Here is a 14029-nt window from a genome sequence, read left to right on the forward strand (position 1 = left end):
AATGTTTGTGTTTCAATCCAAATTGCTCTAAATGTCAGCTCCACATCGAAGCCAAGCTGCTCCACGATGCAGCCTCCCAGGTGGGCTGGAAACGCACGGTGCTGGGCACAGCGCCCACTCGGGGCCCCTAGCCTGCATCCCCTCCTGGACCAGGCACGGCCGCACTGCGCTGGCCGCCCACAGTGCTAAGCCCTGTGCTGGGGTCTCCATCCTGGTTCCTTCTGCATCAGACTGTCCTCCCTCTACCCACAGGGTGACGACAGTACTGAGGCCCACATGCATAGGTGACACTGCGGACGTCACTTTAATCTGAGTCTCAGTTGCTTCATCTGCAGAGGGATAAGGGTGCCCCAGGCTGACCTCACAGGTCCCGGCAGTGGTGAGGGGAAGGGAAGAGCTGATGGACTAGAAACCTTTCCTAAAGGCCCAGGAGTGTCTGTGCAGGTGGTGGCTTTCCCCAGTGGCACCTTCCAGAATACTCTGCAGTGCTCACATACCCCTTGTGATGTCAAAATGATGCCACACCCTCGGCCCCCTGTGCACTCTCGGGGGCGTCTGGCCATAGGTGCCGCATAGCGGGAAAGCTCAGGGTGCTGGTTGAGTGGCCTTGTCTCAACTTTGGTTTTCGGTGTCATCTGACCTTGTGTGTGTCGTCATGGCCCGAGTGGCTGCAGGTTTTCACAGGGCAGATGGGCCTGAGGCAGACAGGGAACAGGTGAGTAAGAGAGCACAGCCCCTCTGCTCCCGGGACTGCGACCACCCACACTGTGAGCCAACTGGCCTCCCCGACACTGGAGGAGAGAGGAAGACCCTGACTTCTCTGCCACGTCTAAGACCCAGAGCGATGACCATGGTGTCTGGATGAACCTGGTGGCACATGGGCCACACTGATGACCACCTCTGCCCAGCTTCAGTGGTCACAAGGGTTATCACGCATCACGACTTGAAGAGAAACCTGTGTCAGTGTTAACCTGCCATGGGCGCCTCGTAGGGGCAGAGTTCAGGCACTGCGGAACCTGCTCCATCTTCTGTGCCCCTCTCCCAGGGCGTTGTCCAAGAACACAGACAGAGCCTGGGCTCGCCCTCGGGCTGGCCCGACTTCAGGGCTGGAGTCTGCTGCAGCGTCAGAGAGCGGGCAGGCAGAGTGCAGCAACATCACCCTGGACGTGTTCCTCCACCCCGGGCAGCGGCGTGGCACGGGGAGGCTGCGGCTGCGGAGGGAGCGTCGCTGGCGGGGCTGAGTTGGCGGAAAAGCCTCCCACATGGGGCGGCAGGAGGACAAAAAGGACAGACACCCGGGGCCTTGTTACCCACCATTCTCGAGAGTATGATCCTGTGCAGCTGGGCAGAAAACCTGGCCCCCAGGGGCGACTGGACCCCACGGGGAGGTGCCCTTTCCCCCGCTAAGGAAAGCCTGGTGGGGCCACCCCAGCCCCAGAAGCCATGAGGAGGGGTGAAGCCTGGCTCCCCCTCCAGCTTGATGGCTGATTCCGACTCAGGATTGGCCCCTCTGCCTGTTTAAAAGGAAATTAAAAAAAAAAAGTATCAAAGCCCAAACTCGTAGCTATGTCTGTGGACCTGTAGGCACTGTCTGCGGAAAGGAAAACTTCCTGACAACGCAAAGGCAAGAGTCAGCTCTGAAAACAGTCCTCCACAGTGAGCCAGGGGCAGGGTGGGGGGCGTCCACAGGTCACCTGCTTGTTGGTATCAAAGGGACTGTGAGGCTGTGGCTTCTGTGGTCCAGGATCAGGGACCCGGAAGAGAAGACTTGGGGATGAAGGGAAACTGTCAGAGAACTCCTGGGGGAGGGGGTTATGAAGGCAGAGGTGTCCCAAATATAAGTGTCGGAAGCTGCAAATGGAAGGACTGTCACTGCGGAAAATGAACACAGCGACGAGGACCAGGCTCAACCCAGGAGATGCGTCCCGGGAGGGAGGGAGGAAGTGGAGCCTGGGAGAGGAGCTGGCGGGTGTGGAGAAGAGGGGATGGAGTCTAACCTAGGAGATGGCGCTCCAGGGAAGGGGGAGGGGAAACCACAGTGGCAGGAGCAGAAAGAATAGTCCGATTGGGGTGACACAGGGAATGAGAAAGAAACATTCGGGAGCTGAAGAAAATTCCCAGCTCAAAACGAATCCATAGTGACCCAGACCTAGATGTTCCATAGCCATAACTTTGACTTGAAACATAAGGAAAGCTCATTGTGTCCCAGTGGAGGGAGATGAGAGGACCGAGGACAGGCGCCCACGGAGGCCTGACCAGCCGCCGCCTGAGCTCAAGGAGACCCAGGACCAGAAGATGAAAAGGAGGAGTCCTTCCAGGGATTCAGCTGAAGAATAGATTTACTTGTGAGTTCAGTCCTATCTGTGGGTATTGTTTGGACTAAGGGCACAAATGGAACGGTTTTAAATCTGCGAGAGTTTAGCACTGTCCATACGCCTTTCCTGAAAGTGAGCAGAAAGTACTCTCAAGCTGATCAAAGAAATAACATTCCAAAGTGGCTGATAAGAAAGATCACGTGGAGGATAGATAGATGGTGACTGTTGATACTGACTCGGCATGTGGAGGTGGATATACGTCTTCCCCGTGACCGTGGTTACAAACCTGAGCATGGACGCTGCAGCACCAGTGTGAAGCTCTCTGGGTGTTGTGTGGAAGACCATTTCTGTGGAACCAGAGATTGACTGGCAGCCTCTGGTTAAATTATCAGAGGCTAGGAATGGGGTTGTGGCAGAGAGAGAGTGTCTGAACGTCTCCTGGAACAGAAGGAACCATGAGGACTTAGGTCACGAGAGAGATGGCTTAGTTATTAAGCATGTGTGTGAATCACATGCAGGCCACCACTAGGAGAAAAAAGCACACAGTTTCTCCTAAACTACGGCAGGAGGAAATGCAAGGGGCACTTTGTTATGAGAAATGAGCCGTGCCAGGAGCATAACGAGAAATCAGCACGGAACATGTACCATCTATGCCAGAAATTCAGTATCAGTGGTCACAACAAATGTAAACGGGTTAGTCTCCTCTACTAAAAGATAGAGACTATCCAGTAGGATTTTGTTTCTATTTTGGCTTTCTTTTGTCTTTTTATTTCCATTTTTTGTTCATTTCTTAAATATGGTTTTAAAATAACCAAATATGTGTTGCCTTCTAAGAGCTCCTACAGACAATAAAGCTAAAAGCAAAGAATAAAGATTCCCCAGACAAATGAAATCGTAAGGCAATCAGTAGGTAAAATATGTTACACTGTATCCACGTGATGTTGTATATTGATATGTGTCATATACTCCTGTGATGATTGATACATGTTGCTACTTTATAGTAGCAGTAACGCAGTGTCACATTCAGAAGTCTCTATGCCCTGGTGGCCACAACACAAGTGTATATGAATTGAAAATTTTTTAAACTATCAGAGCACAATTTTGAATTGGAAATTTAAACAACTCTGAAATTTGTATTAAGGCTGACTACTGCCAAGAACAACTATAAAAATAACCAGGACACAGATATTTTGAATAATAAAATCACCAGTTAAATATGCAGGGATATCATAAACATGATCACAGACAAACAGGCTGCTTCTAATTTTCTATCATTTGTGAAATCTCCAAAAATATCCCTAAAAATGCAAGCCATGATTTAAACCTCACTAAGAGAAAAAATGCGCCAACCTTCTTTTTCAATTATGATGCAATATATTGAAAACGATTCCAAAGAAATATAATAACCCTAGCAAACAGCACTTTCATATATATATATATATATATATATATATATATATATATATATATATATATAGTTTTTTTTTTTTTTTTTTTTTTTTTTTTTTTTTGGTGTAAGAGGAAATAAAATGTGATTTCCAGCCCCCGGAGAGTCATGTGCAGGGTCTGAAGTCAGGGTACAAGGTCACATTCTGGTAGAGCACCTGTCATCTGTTTGACCCAGAGAGAGTTACTTACTCTCTGTGCCTCAGTTTTCACATCTGTGAAATGGGCACAGTGCTGTAGCCCACTTCCGAGGGCTGCTGTGAGGTGTGAGGGGTTAGGATGTTGATGCGACTGGAGGGGCCAGCACGCCAGGATGGTGACCTGCATGTACTTTAGTTAGTCTTAAACCCTGATTAGAATGTGGTGAGATGACACACCCTGTGTTTGTGGGTTCCCCAAAACATGGACTTCTTGGCACGCTCATGTCTCTAAATAACCTGCTTTTTAAATCAGAAAGGATGAGAATAAATAACTCAAGCTATGGAAAAAAGCTACCATGAAAAATAGGAGGAAAAAAGAGACGAAGGAAACTAGCAAAAATGAAAAAGAAATATTCTTGAATTTTAAGAAGGCAGGGGATGGAATTTATCATCGTCTCTCTGGCGAAACTATAAAAATGCATTCTTGCTTCTGTCATGTACAATTAGGTTTTTAAGTTAGAAAATAAATCTAAGAGGGAGACAGGAAAAAGTCAGCGTGTGTTGGTGTTGGGAATTATTCCAGACGGCATATATACGTAGTTCGGGTACCGATTGATCAGTACATCTGGAAAATGTCGTTAAATATATGATTTTCTCTTGTGGGGGTGGTGATAATGACCAAAAGAAAATAACTAAAGAATTAGAAAATGTTAATATTCTTCACATACTTGAAAGCATTTTTTGTGTAGGTGTCTTTTTCTCAAAATACTGAACAACAACCTGGTTCTTTTTGAGGACCCATGAAGCCAGGAGGCGGGAAGTGGCCCCAGAGAGAGACAAGTTCACGACAAGCTCAGATCTGCCTGAGCTCTGGGCCCACAGGGCACTTGGGCCAGGCCCCTGCCCGCTCTGTCCCGGGACCCTGAGCAGGCCCACAGTCATCCTGTGGCGGCTTACGTTTTGGGTGCTCTGGCTAAGGCAATCCCATGACTATTTGATAGGAGGAAGTGCGATCATCATTCCTTACAGAGGAGGCAAACGGGTACTTCCGGAACTCTGGACAAGCCGCTGACATGAAACTAATCAGAGTTTATTCACGGAGACTGAGGTTCTCCAATTGTATTCAACTGCAGGTTTCATAGATACATAGAAACTGTGGTCCAGATCAGAGGTCAGCAAACCATGGCCGACCGGCCAAATCCGGCCCCTGCCTGTGTTAGTGAATGAAGTTTTGTTGTTTTTTTGACAGAGAGAGAGAGACAGAGATAGGGACAGACAGGAAGGGAGAGAGATGAGAAGCATCAATTCTTCGTTGTGGCTCCTTAGTCTCTTTAGTTCATTGATTGCTTTCTCATATGTGCCTTGAGTGGGGGGGGGGGGGGGGGGGGAGGGGACTACAGCAAAGCAAGTGACCCATTGCTCAAGCCAGCAACCTTGCGCTTCAAGCCAATGACCATGGGGTCACATCTATGAGCCCACACTCCAGCCAGTGACCTCGGGGTTTTGAACCTGGGTCATCTGCATCCCAGTCCTCTGCATCTCTATCCACTGCACCACCGCCTGGTCAGGCCTGGATAACGTTTTATTGGGACACAGCCTCGCTTATTCCTTACATGCTGTCTAGGGATGGGGTCTCACTGCATGGCAGAAAGGGGTCATCGCTGGGGAGACTTACTGGCCCTTAAAGCTGAACATAGGTAACTGCCTGGTCCTTCCTGCACACATGTGCCAACCCCAGACTGGATTAAGGAACGTTCCTCAGACCCACTTGTCAGGACATGGGGCCAGCAGACAGTTGAAAGTGTCACTTAAGAGGTGAGCACGGTTGAGTATGCAGGCAGCCATTAGGGAAAGACATGACCCCTGCCTGGCCCATCAAGGAGATACCACAGACAAAAGCCAGCTGCATTCTTACTTCCGAACAGATGTATTGGGGACACCTAATGGTTTTAATTAAAATAAACAAGTATAACAGAAGCAAGCACACCGGGGAGGAGAGCTCTCTGTGGATAGCAGTGGAGTGACACCTGGCATACCTGTGGTGTGGAAGGTTGGCACCTCTGTGAAGAGAATGGTGGAGCCTCACAATGGGAAATGTAGGAATCCATGGGCAGGGGCCGTGCCCTCAGAGTGGCTGATGGCCATGCGTGGACTGTTCTTTCAAATGTAACACAACTCCAGTCAAATCTCCTCTCCGGTAATGTCTTTCGGATGTTGCAACATGACTTTGCATTTTATCTCGAAGTTTCAGTCAGTCACCATGTGCCGGAAGACTTTGGAATGGTCCTGCTGGGGAAGGACACAGTGTGACAGGTCAGGTGGTGAGTGGCTCTAGGCCCTCTGGGCTGGGAGGTAGCTGTCTGGTCCAAGTCTGCGACCAGAAAACAGACCGTGTGGTCCAGAAACGAGGCTGCGTGTTAATGAGAAAGGCACATGGGGTGCGGTGAGCATTGCACATTGGGGAGGGTGGTGTCCCCCACCGTGGGTATTGGGAAAATTGGGTCCATATTTGGAGGGGCAGTTAAAGTTGAATCCTTACCTCATACCATGTGCCAGATCGAATTCCCCAGAGAGACAGACTAAGGCGTGGCAAGTGGAACCCTGTGGTGGTGAGAGAAAGGCCAGGTGGATGTGTGAGCTCAGGTGAAGAAGGGACGACCCTCCCGCCCCCCAGTTCTGAAAGTCAAACTCACGTTCATGAAAATGGACAGGCACAGCCTAAGGAGGGGCATCCTGGGACAGGGGCAGCAGGCAGGAGCTGGCTCCTGACCCTGTGACGGAGGGACAGCACATGGCGGACAGAGAACTCCTAAAAAACATGAAACGAGGACAGCTGAGAAGAGTGTGCCAACAGGTACGCCACCGGGGATCATGGCTGATACATGATCAAGTGGCTGCTCATCAGGGCTCATTGTCACCTGTTCTGATTTTGTTTGGGGAATGCCAGTAAGAAGGTGGCTTTGTCTGTCTTTGTGGAAAGTGCTTAGACAATGCTCATTGAGAGGAAGGGGAAACGTCCCAAACCCCTTTGTAAAACAGTGTGGCAGCTGCTTACAAAGTCATACCTAGAGTCACCCTGTGATCCAGCATCCCCACCCCTAGTGGAATCCTAGGAGTAGCCCAATGACAGCTCGTGTCCACTTGGACGCGTGCACACTCGTTTCCATTGAGCCCCGGAGTGGCATTCCCGGTGTCCATCTGCTGGTGAGTGTGTAAGCAAACTGGTGCAGCTATTCAGGGGAATATTACTCAGCCAAGAAAAGGAATGAAGAACAGACCCAGGCTCCAGGGCGCTAGACGTGGAGAGCCCCAGGTCCAGTGAGGCAGCTGGACTCAGCCGGCTGGGTGATCCAGGGAATAGGAAACATCCAGGAGAGCTGAGTGCCCAGAGGCAGGAAGTGGACAAGCCTTTGTTAGTGGCCGGAGGTGGGGGTGGGGAGTGGCCTCTTTCCGGAGAAATGGGAGTGTCTGAGCAGTTGCCCAGCTGTGAACAGACCACATGCCCCTGATGTTAAGAGATGGGTTGTGTGGTGTGTGAGCCGCATCTTGGAGAAGCCACTGTGAGCAGACAGGTAGATGGAGCTCTGAGACACATAGGTTAATTGGCATGCTCCCTCTGGTCCCTGGACACCGGCTGATCTGGCTGGGAGAGATGACCTCCCCTGCCCCCATGTGCCTGGTGCCCCTGGAAGTGGACACAGGAAGTGGGCCGGGGAAGAGGCTTTCATCCTGACCTTCTGGAGCCTGTCACCTGCCCTCGTGCTGTGGATGGCAAGGTGTCGGCCACAGTGTTTCTGCCGCTGCCTCTGAAGACCTGCCTCCCACCTGCTCTGTCATCTCTGGGTCCCCTTGATCACACCCCTGTGAACTTAGGACAGGAGTCCGCTGTGAGCCGAGCCCCGTGCCCGAGCTGCAGGGTGATGGATGCAGGCCAGGGCTCCATCTGCACAGGGTCCCGCCCTCAGCGCTGCCCCCTCGGAGACTTCAAAGGCAGTGCTGCCTCGGGAGCCCAGCCAAGGGACAAAGAGGACAGGGCTCCTCCAAGGCCTGTGAAGCCTGTCCTACATTTGTCAACAGTCCCTTTTGAAATGCTGCCTGGCGAGCAGGGAGGTTCCAGAAACAAAGGGGGCTTTGGGGAGGTGACAGCCAGAGGTAACCGGGCTGGGTGGGGCCACCCTGGTTGGTGTCCGCATGCGGCACGGCCACCTAGAGGCAGCGAGGAGGCTTCCTGCCTTCCTCAAGGTCATGGGGCAGGGGCAGACACAAGGGGGGACCCTGTGCAGACGGAGCCTGGATTCACACATTCCTGCCAAAGCCCTTCGTGTCTGGGGCGCTGATTGCTGTCTTCTCTTTGCTTCTCAGGTCTCCTGACAGACGCAGTTTCACAAGGGCCTGGGAGGGGCCTTGGCTCCCTGGAAAGTCCACAGCTGGGCCAAGATCCTCCTGCCGCAGACGCCCTCCGCTGCTCCGCAGCCCGACAGGGACAGCCTGCGTCCCGGGCCTCCTGAGCTGAGTCTGCCTGGCGGCACCAGGAGCCTAACCTGGGGCACAGCAGAGGGCGCACCTACGTCCCTGGGAGCCTGGCCGCGCCTGCCCTCCAGGCCAGACAGTGGCCGTGCACCCCGCAGAGGAGGACGAGGACAAGGAGGAAGAGGAGGAGGCAGCCGGAGAGGCTGCAGCCCAGCCAGCCCAGAGAGACGAGGACAGCGCCGGCATGGGGGAGGACAGACCCTCGGGCGCAGAAGAGACCCCTCCTTGCGCCCAGACTGTCTGAATTGCTTTTATTTTCTTACCCTTTCAGCATACTCGATAGACCAAAGAGCAAATCTATTTTAACCTGGACGCGCCCCCACGTCCGAGTCCCTGGGTTCGACGGCGGGCCATGGGGGCAGAGACATGCCGGTGACCCCGGCAGAGCTGCGCCCACCCCACGAACACTGTGGTGCACCCCGAGAAGGGCCGAGCAGCCGGAGGGTGCCGGCAGCCCTGCGGGATGTGGGGGCCATGCTGTCCCACACAGGCCCGTGTGTACCCAGGAACACGGACCGCCGGGCGCCCCGCTCCTCTGTACTTAGATGGACCTCACCGTACTAAAATCACTCTGTTCTAACCAGTTAGACACGCCTCTCCACGCTCCATCTCCGATAGTGGGATAATCCAGTATTCGCCAAGAGCATGTTGGGTCTCCCGTGACCGCTGTCTCATCCGATGATACACCATTTAGCTCCAGAAAGCAAATTAAAGGAAATGAAAAGTAACATTTGTTTGAAAGAGATCATTAAATGTATTTTGCAAAAGCCTAAAGTTATATATTTAACAGTTTTTATATGTTGTATATTTGTAGAAAATCCTATTTAACAATTAATGTGGTTGCCCTGGCCATCGGGGGTGCTGGGCTGAGTCCGGGTGTCCCTGAAGGCTCCGGGGCATGGGTGCGGCGGAGAGCAGAGCCGAGCACGTGGGGGGGACTCAGGTGTGAGCTGAGGACCATGAGGTTGCATCTTTGTGGGCGGTGCCAGTGGGAAAGCCGTGTCCTTGCACTTGGTGTGCATTCGCTGTCCTTCCCTCGGCCTCTGTCTCGGTGACCACCAAGCGTACACTACTTTGCCGCCTCCTCTTCTGGGGAATTGCGCCCCTTTTGCTTACCTGTCACACTCACAGACGTTGAGGGCGGGGCCCCCTGTCCTCCCCTTCGGACGCCTGCTCAGCCTCAGTCTTCAGGTCAGGAGGTCAGGGCGGCAGGACTGGGCCGCGGCACACAGCATGGCAGATGTCCCGTTCTCCCAGGTCCTCCCTGTACGGTGGGTCCCCCAGGCCGGACAAGAAGGGACGGTGCTCTGTGTCACCGCGCTGGCCATCCTGTGCCAGGTCCCTTCATCTTCCTGAGTTTCTGGTGAAGTATATACTACCTATGAGTCCAATTAACAGCAGTATTATGCTAGTTCTATGCTACTAAAAAAAAAAAGTTTAAAAAATAATAACTATATAGCAATCGTTTCTGCCACCTGTAGACTAAAGCTAGGACAGAAAACTCATTTATTTAAGACCCATTCCGACATCCATGAGTATTTAATTTACCTATTGGTCGCCACAGGCTCAAGCACGTGCTTCGTGGAGCTTCTTGTCCGAGAGGAGGTGAAGCGGCACAGGACACTGTCCCCAGCGGACAGCCCTGGGCTCCACGGCCTGGGCTCACTGCAGGAGCTAGGCGGGAGGCCCCGGAAGGGTGACCCGGCACGGCAAGCCTCGGCCCTGGCCTGTCAGCACTCTACCACCTCCCCCTCGCCTGTTTCTCTTGACATTGAGTGTAGACAGCTCCGACGACAGAGACCGGGAGATGTAAGATGTTACAGCATTTTTTTTTCTTGTTTTACAGTATTCGATTTTGTGTTGATTCAGCTAAATTATGAAAATAAAGAAAAAAAATCTTTTTTATAAGCATGGCTTTTCTTCGCTGGCCGTGGTGTCCTGGGCGAGGGGCTGTGGCAGGCATGGCCGGCGGGGACAGAGCTCAGCGTACATGGGGTGGGACCCTCCTTCCTGGGTGCTGGGCCAGCTGTGAAGATGCGTGGTCCATGAGCCCTCATTTTCCCTGAGCCTGAGGGTGCCCCCCACAGTGCCACCTAGGTGAGTGGTCAGTGCCTGGCTTCCCTTACCCTCTGTGTGAGACCCCATCTCCCAAGCATAGGCTGAGTCCTGGTCCTCCCACTGGTCAATGTGTGGACAGTAAGGACAAAAACAGGAGTCTCATGGCCCTGGTTGTGTGGCTCAGTGGATAAAACATCCATTGTCCTGGTGCGTCAGAGGTTGCGGGCTCAGTCCCTGGTCAGGGCATGTAGGAGAAGCAATCAATGAGTGCACAGCTGAATGGAACAACTAAGTGAAACTACGAGTTGAAGCTTCTCTCTCTCTCTCTCTCTCTCTCTCTCTCTCTGCCTCCCTGCCCTCCTCAAATCAATGGGAAAAACAAAACAAACAAACAAAAAAAAACTAGGCACCTCATTCTACCTCATTTCTCACGGGGGCACAGTATTCCCCAGTCAAGCCAGAAGGATGGCTGATGACCACACCATCCACCTCTCCCAGGATCTGTGGGGCCCATCCACGTCTCAGGACAGAGAAGAGCAGAACTGAGTTCACATCTAAAGGCCCTCTTCCCGGGGATATGCCCTCGGACCCTTAAAGAGCAGTCTGCAAAGTCTAGTCCCATCTGCGGGCATGCTCAGCTCCGGAGGCTGCACCTGCGGGCTTTCAGCAGATCATGATAAAATTCTGACCCCACGAGCTGTGGCCATGCTTGTGGAGGGGACAGTGACTTCCATCCAGGGAATGGGTAGCCCCAGCTGTCACCCTGTCTGAACATCCCCTGCCCTGACTCTAGATAGTGAGCACCTTCCCTGAAAAACACAGCCCAGCAGAAGGGGCATGAAAAGGCAGGACTGCCCAGCCGTGTCATCCTGACTGGCCTGGCCCCTGAGGGCTTGCTGTGGGTCTTCCTTCCGCACTCCCCGCCACTCACTGCAGATAGGACAGAATAACTGATGAAACCAATTTGGCAAGTTACCAATTTAATTCCGAAAATGAAACCCAATTGCGCCGTCAGGTAGGGCTACGAAGGCCAGACGGCTGGGTGTGCTGCATCACTGGGAGAGAACGAGCCTCTGACTTTTAAATAATTACACTTATTTCTGTGCTGTGGATTCCCAAACTTCCTGTGGATTATGACTGCGTTAGCCCCTGTGTCACTGGAGGTCGAGTCGAGTCCTCCTAACTGAGGGCTGGGAAGGGTCCTCTCAAGGGGGAGGTTGGCAAGGTGCAGACACCCTGAGGCGTAGGGGTGGCGGGCAGTATGGGACTCAATCACCACCCACGTGTATGCACACCCTCGTCTGCTTACCTGTCTGACATGCACACACCCTTAGCAGCAGGGAACGAAGCCCGATTCCTCTAGTACGGCTCCCAAAGGTCACTGTGGCTACTTGAGTGGACTCTCCTGGACATTTCTGTGCTCCACAGAAGGAAGTCCAGGAACTTCCAACCCAATTGCTTTCATCTCAGGTGCTCTGGCCTCAGCATCACATGGTCCACAGTCAAGGTCAAAGGCTTCCCGCAGGAACCCAGTACTTTGTTCAAGTTGCATGGTGGCCCAACCCTCAGCCCCTGTGGCCCCCACTCCTCACAGAAGGTGAACTCCACCCCAAGGCTGGGAAACGGGCTGTCGGGAGGGCCCAGTGCTGGGCTGTGCCCCCAGGAGAGACTGCGATGCAGTTTGGGGCAGAGTGGCCCTGAGGACTGAGGAACCAAGGACAGAAGGAGGAAGGGGCAGGGCGCTGTCCTTCTGGTCAGTGCTGTGGGCAAGCAGCTCCCCTGGGGGCCCTGCTAGGTGCAGGTGTCAGGCTGCGGCCCCTCTGGGCTCCAGGGAACTACCTGCTGGGGAGCCATAAAATGCAAATGCTGAAGGTTGTGCGTGGCCATAAAGGTGCGGTCTTCCAGAGTCTTCCGGCTCCACCAGGTGATGACAGCCCCCCACAGGGTTTGCTCATGACTGGCCTTCAAAAGTCACTTTGATTTGGGGAAGTGTCTGTGTGTATAAGTGTTCGGGTATCTGTGTCCTGTCCCTGCTGCTGTCCCCAGGAGTCAGGGGCCTGGCAGACACTGACCACTGCCCTGTCCTGGGAAAGGAGTGTTCCCTCGGGGACTCAGTGACATAATGCACTTCGTACTGTCCCGAACTATGTGGCCGAGACAAGGCCAGGGTCCCTGTGCAGGGGCATACCCTCCAGCCACCATACAGGACCCTCCTGTAACATCCCCCAAACATGAGTCCCACAGGCCAGGAGGCACCATGAGGACGCCCACCCAGGAGCCTGGATCGCAGACAGAGGCTTTCTCAGACATGGGCTTCTTCAGACGTTTTTTTAAAAAAGAAAAAGGAAGCGTGAAAAAAAGAAAATACAGTCTAAGGAAGAGGTGCACTTGGGGATGAACCATGCTCGGGGGCTGCTGGGCTTTTCCCGGGGTCCGTCCCTGGGCCCAGCCTGCTGCTCACCTGGACCCTGCCCGGTCCCCACTCACCTTCATTAGCAGATGCCGCAACTCTATACACGCGGCTGTTTTCAAAGTCTGTGGTTCCTGACAGAATCTTCCAGTCACCTACTCACTTACAATGCACACCTGAGCATGTGATAGGTGCTCGCTGTGACCACGGCAGGTAAATAGCAGGCCAGCCTGACCATGCAGGCTCCCCCTCCAGGCCCCTTCCGCGCGGGGTTCTGGTCAGTGCCCTCATCAGCCCCTGCCTTCGCTATCATGCCCCTCTCTCGATCAGATTCCATTTCTGGCCCTTCGGTCAGTGGCTCTTGTGGCCACCTTCCAACGTTGATTCCTGAGGGTCCTCCTCGCTCCCTTCATCCGGCCAGAGCAGCAGAGCCAGGTGGCCCGTCCCCGTCTCCCTTCTTCCCCAGGATGGAGTTCCCGGGAAGGAGCAGGCTCTTCCTGCACCTGCAGAGCAGAGCGTGGTGCATGGTCGGCACCTGCCATGTGCATGGGAAATGGATGTCCAAGCGTCTGCTGGAATAAACTTTAGGCAGGGACGTGAGCATCACCAGCACGGATATGATGGTGACGAGAGGGGTGCTGGGGATTTCGGGAGGCCCTGTCTGGAAACCATGGGACAGTCGGGCTCTATATCCCAACAGCCCAGGGCTGGAGGTTCGGCGGGAGGGATACCAGTCACTAGTAGGACTCTGTGTGAAGGGCAGGCGTCCCCTGTCAGCAACACAGATTGACACAAAACGTGTAGGTTCTGGAATGTTCCATGGTGCACCTGCCAAGGCAATATAGTGTGGCTATCCCACCCTGGACACATGCAGACAGTCACCTGGCATATGAGGCACAGGGTGTGACCACAGGCTGTGAGCAGATGCTCTAATGTTAGAAGACTGGGCGGACATGAACCTCTGGGGCCAGGGTGGTGGATTCCTGCACCAGTGGCTTCATAGGTTCACACATGGCCGTGGCTCCCACACCGATTCTGAACTGGGTCATGTGACACTCTTGGGCCAATGAAATAACAGCATGTATGATGCAGGAAGGTGTTTAAAAAGTTCTGGCTTATTAGGATTTTAC

General features: G+C 53.3%; 1 protein-coding gene across 2 annotated transcripts in view; it reads left to right on the forward strand.

Moving 5' to 3' along the window:
- TAFA5 (TAFA chemokine like family member 5) overlaps positions 1 to 9159 on the forward strand; it is a 131761-nt gene extending 122602 nt beyond the window's left edge. For both annotated transcript variants that reach the window (XM_066358715.1, XM_066358716.1), the window contains exon 4: positions 8264 to 9159. In XM_066358715.1, coding sequence (XP_066214812.1) covers positions 8264 to 8272 — 9 coding nt within the window. In that variant the 3' untranslated portion in view covers positions 8273 to 9159. The remainder of the gene's footprint in view (positions 1 to 8263) is intronic.
- Positions 9160 to 14029: the final 4870 nt, after the last annotated feature.

This window comes from Saccopteryx leptura, chromosome 1, assembly GCF_036850995.1.
Source record: "Saccopteryx leptura isolate mSacLep1 chromosome 1, mSacLep1_pri_phased_curated, whole genome shotgun sequence".
NCBI classification, from domain to species: Eukaryota; Metazoa; Chordata; class Mammalia; order Chiroptera; family Emballonuridae; genus Saccopteryx; species Saccopteryx leptura.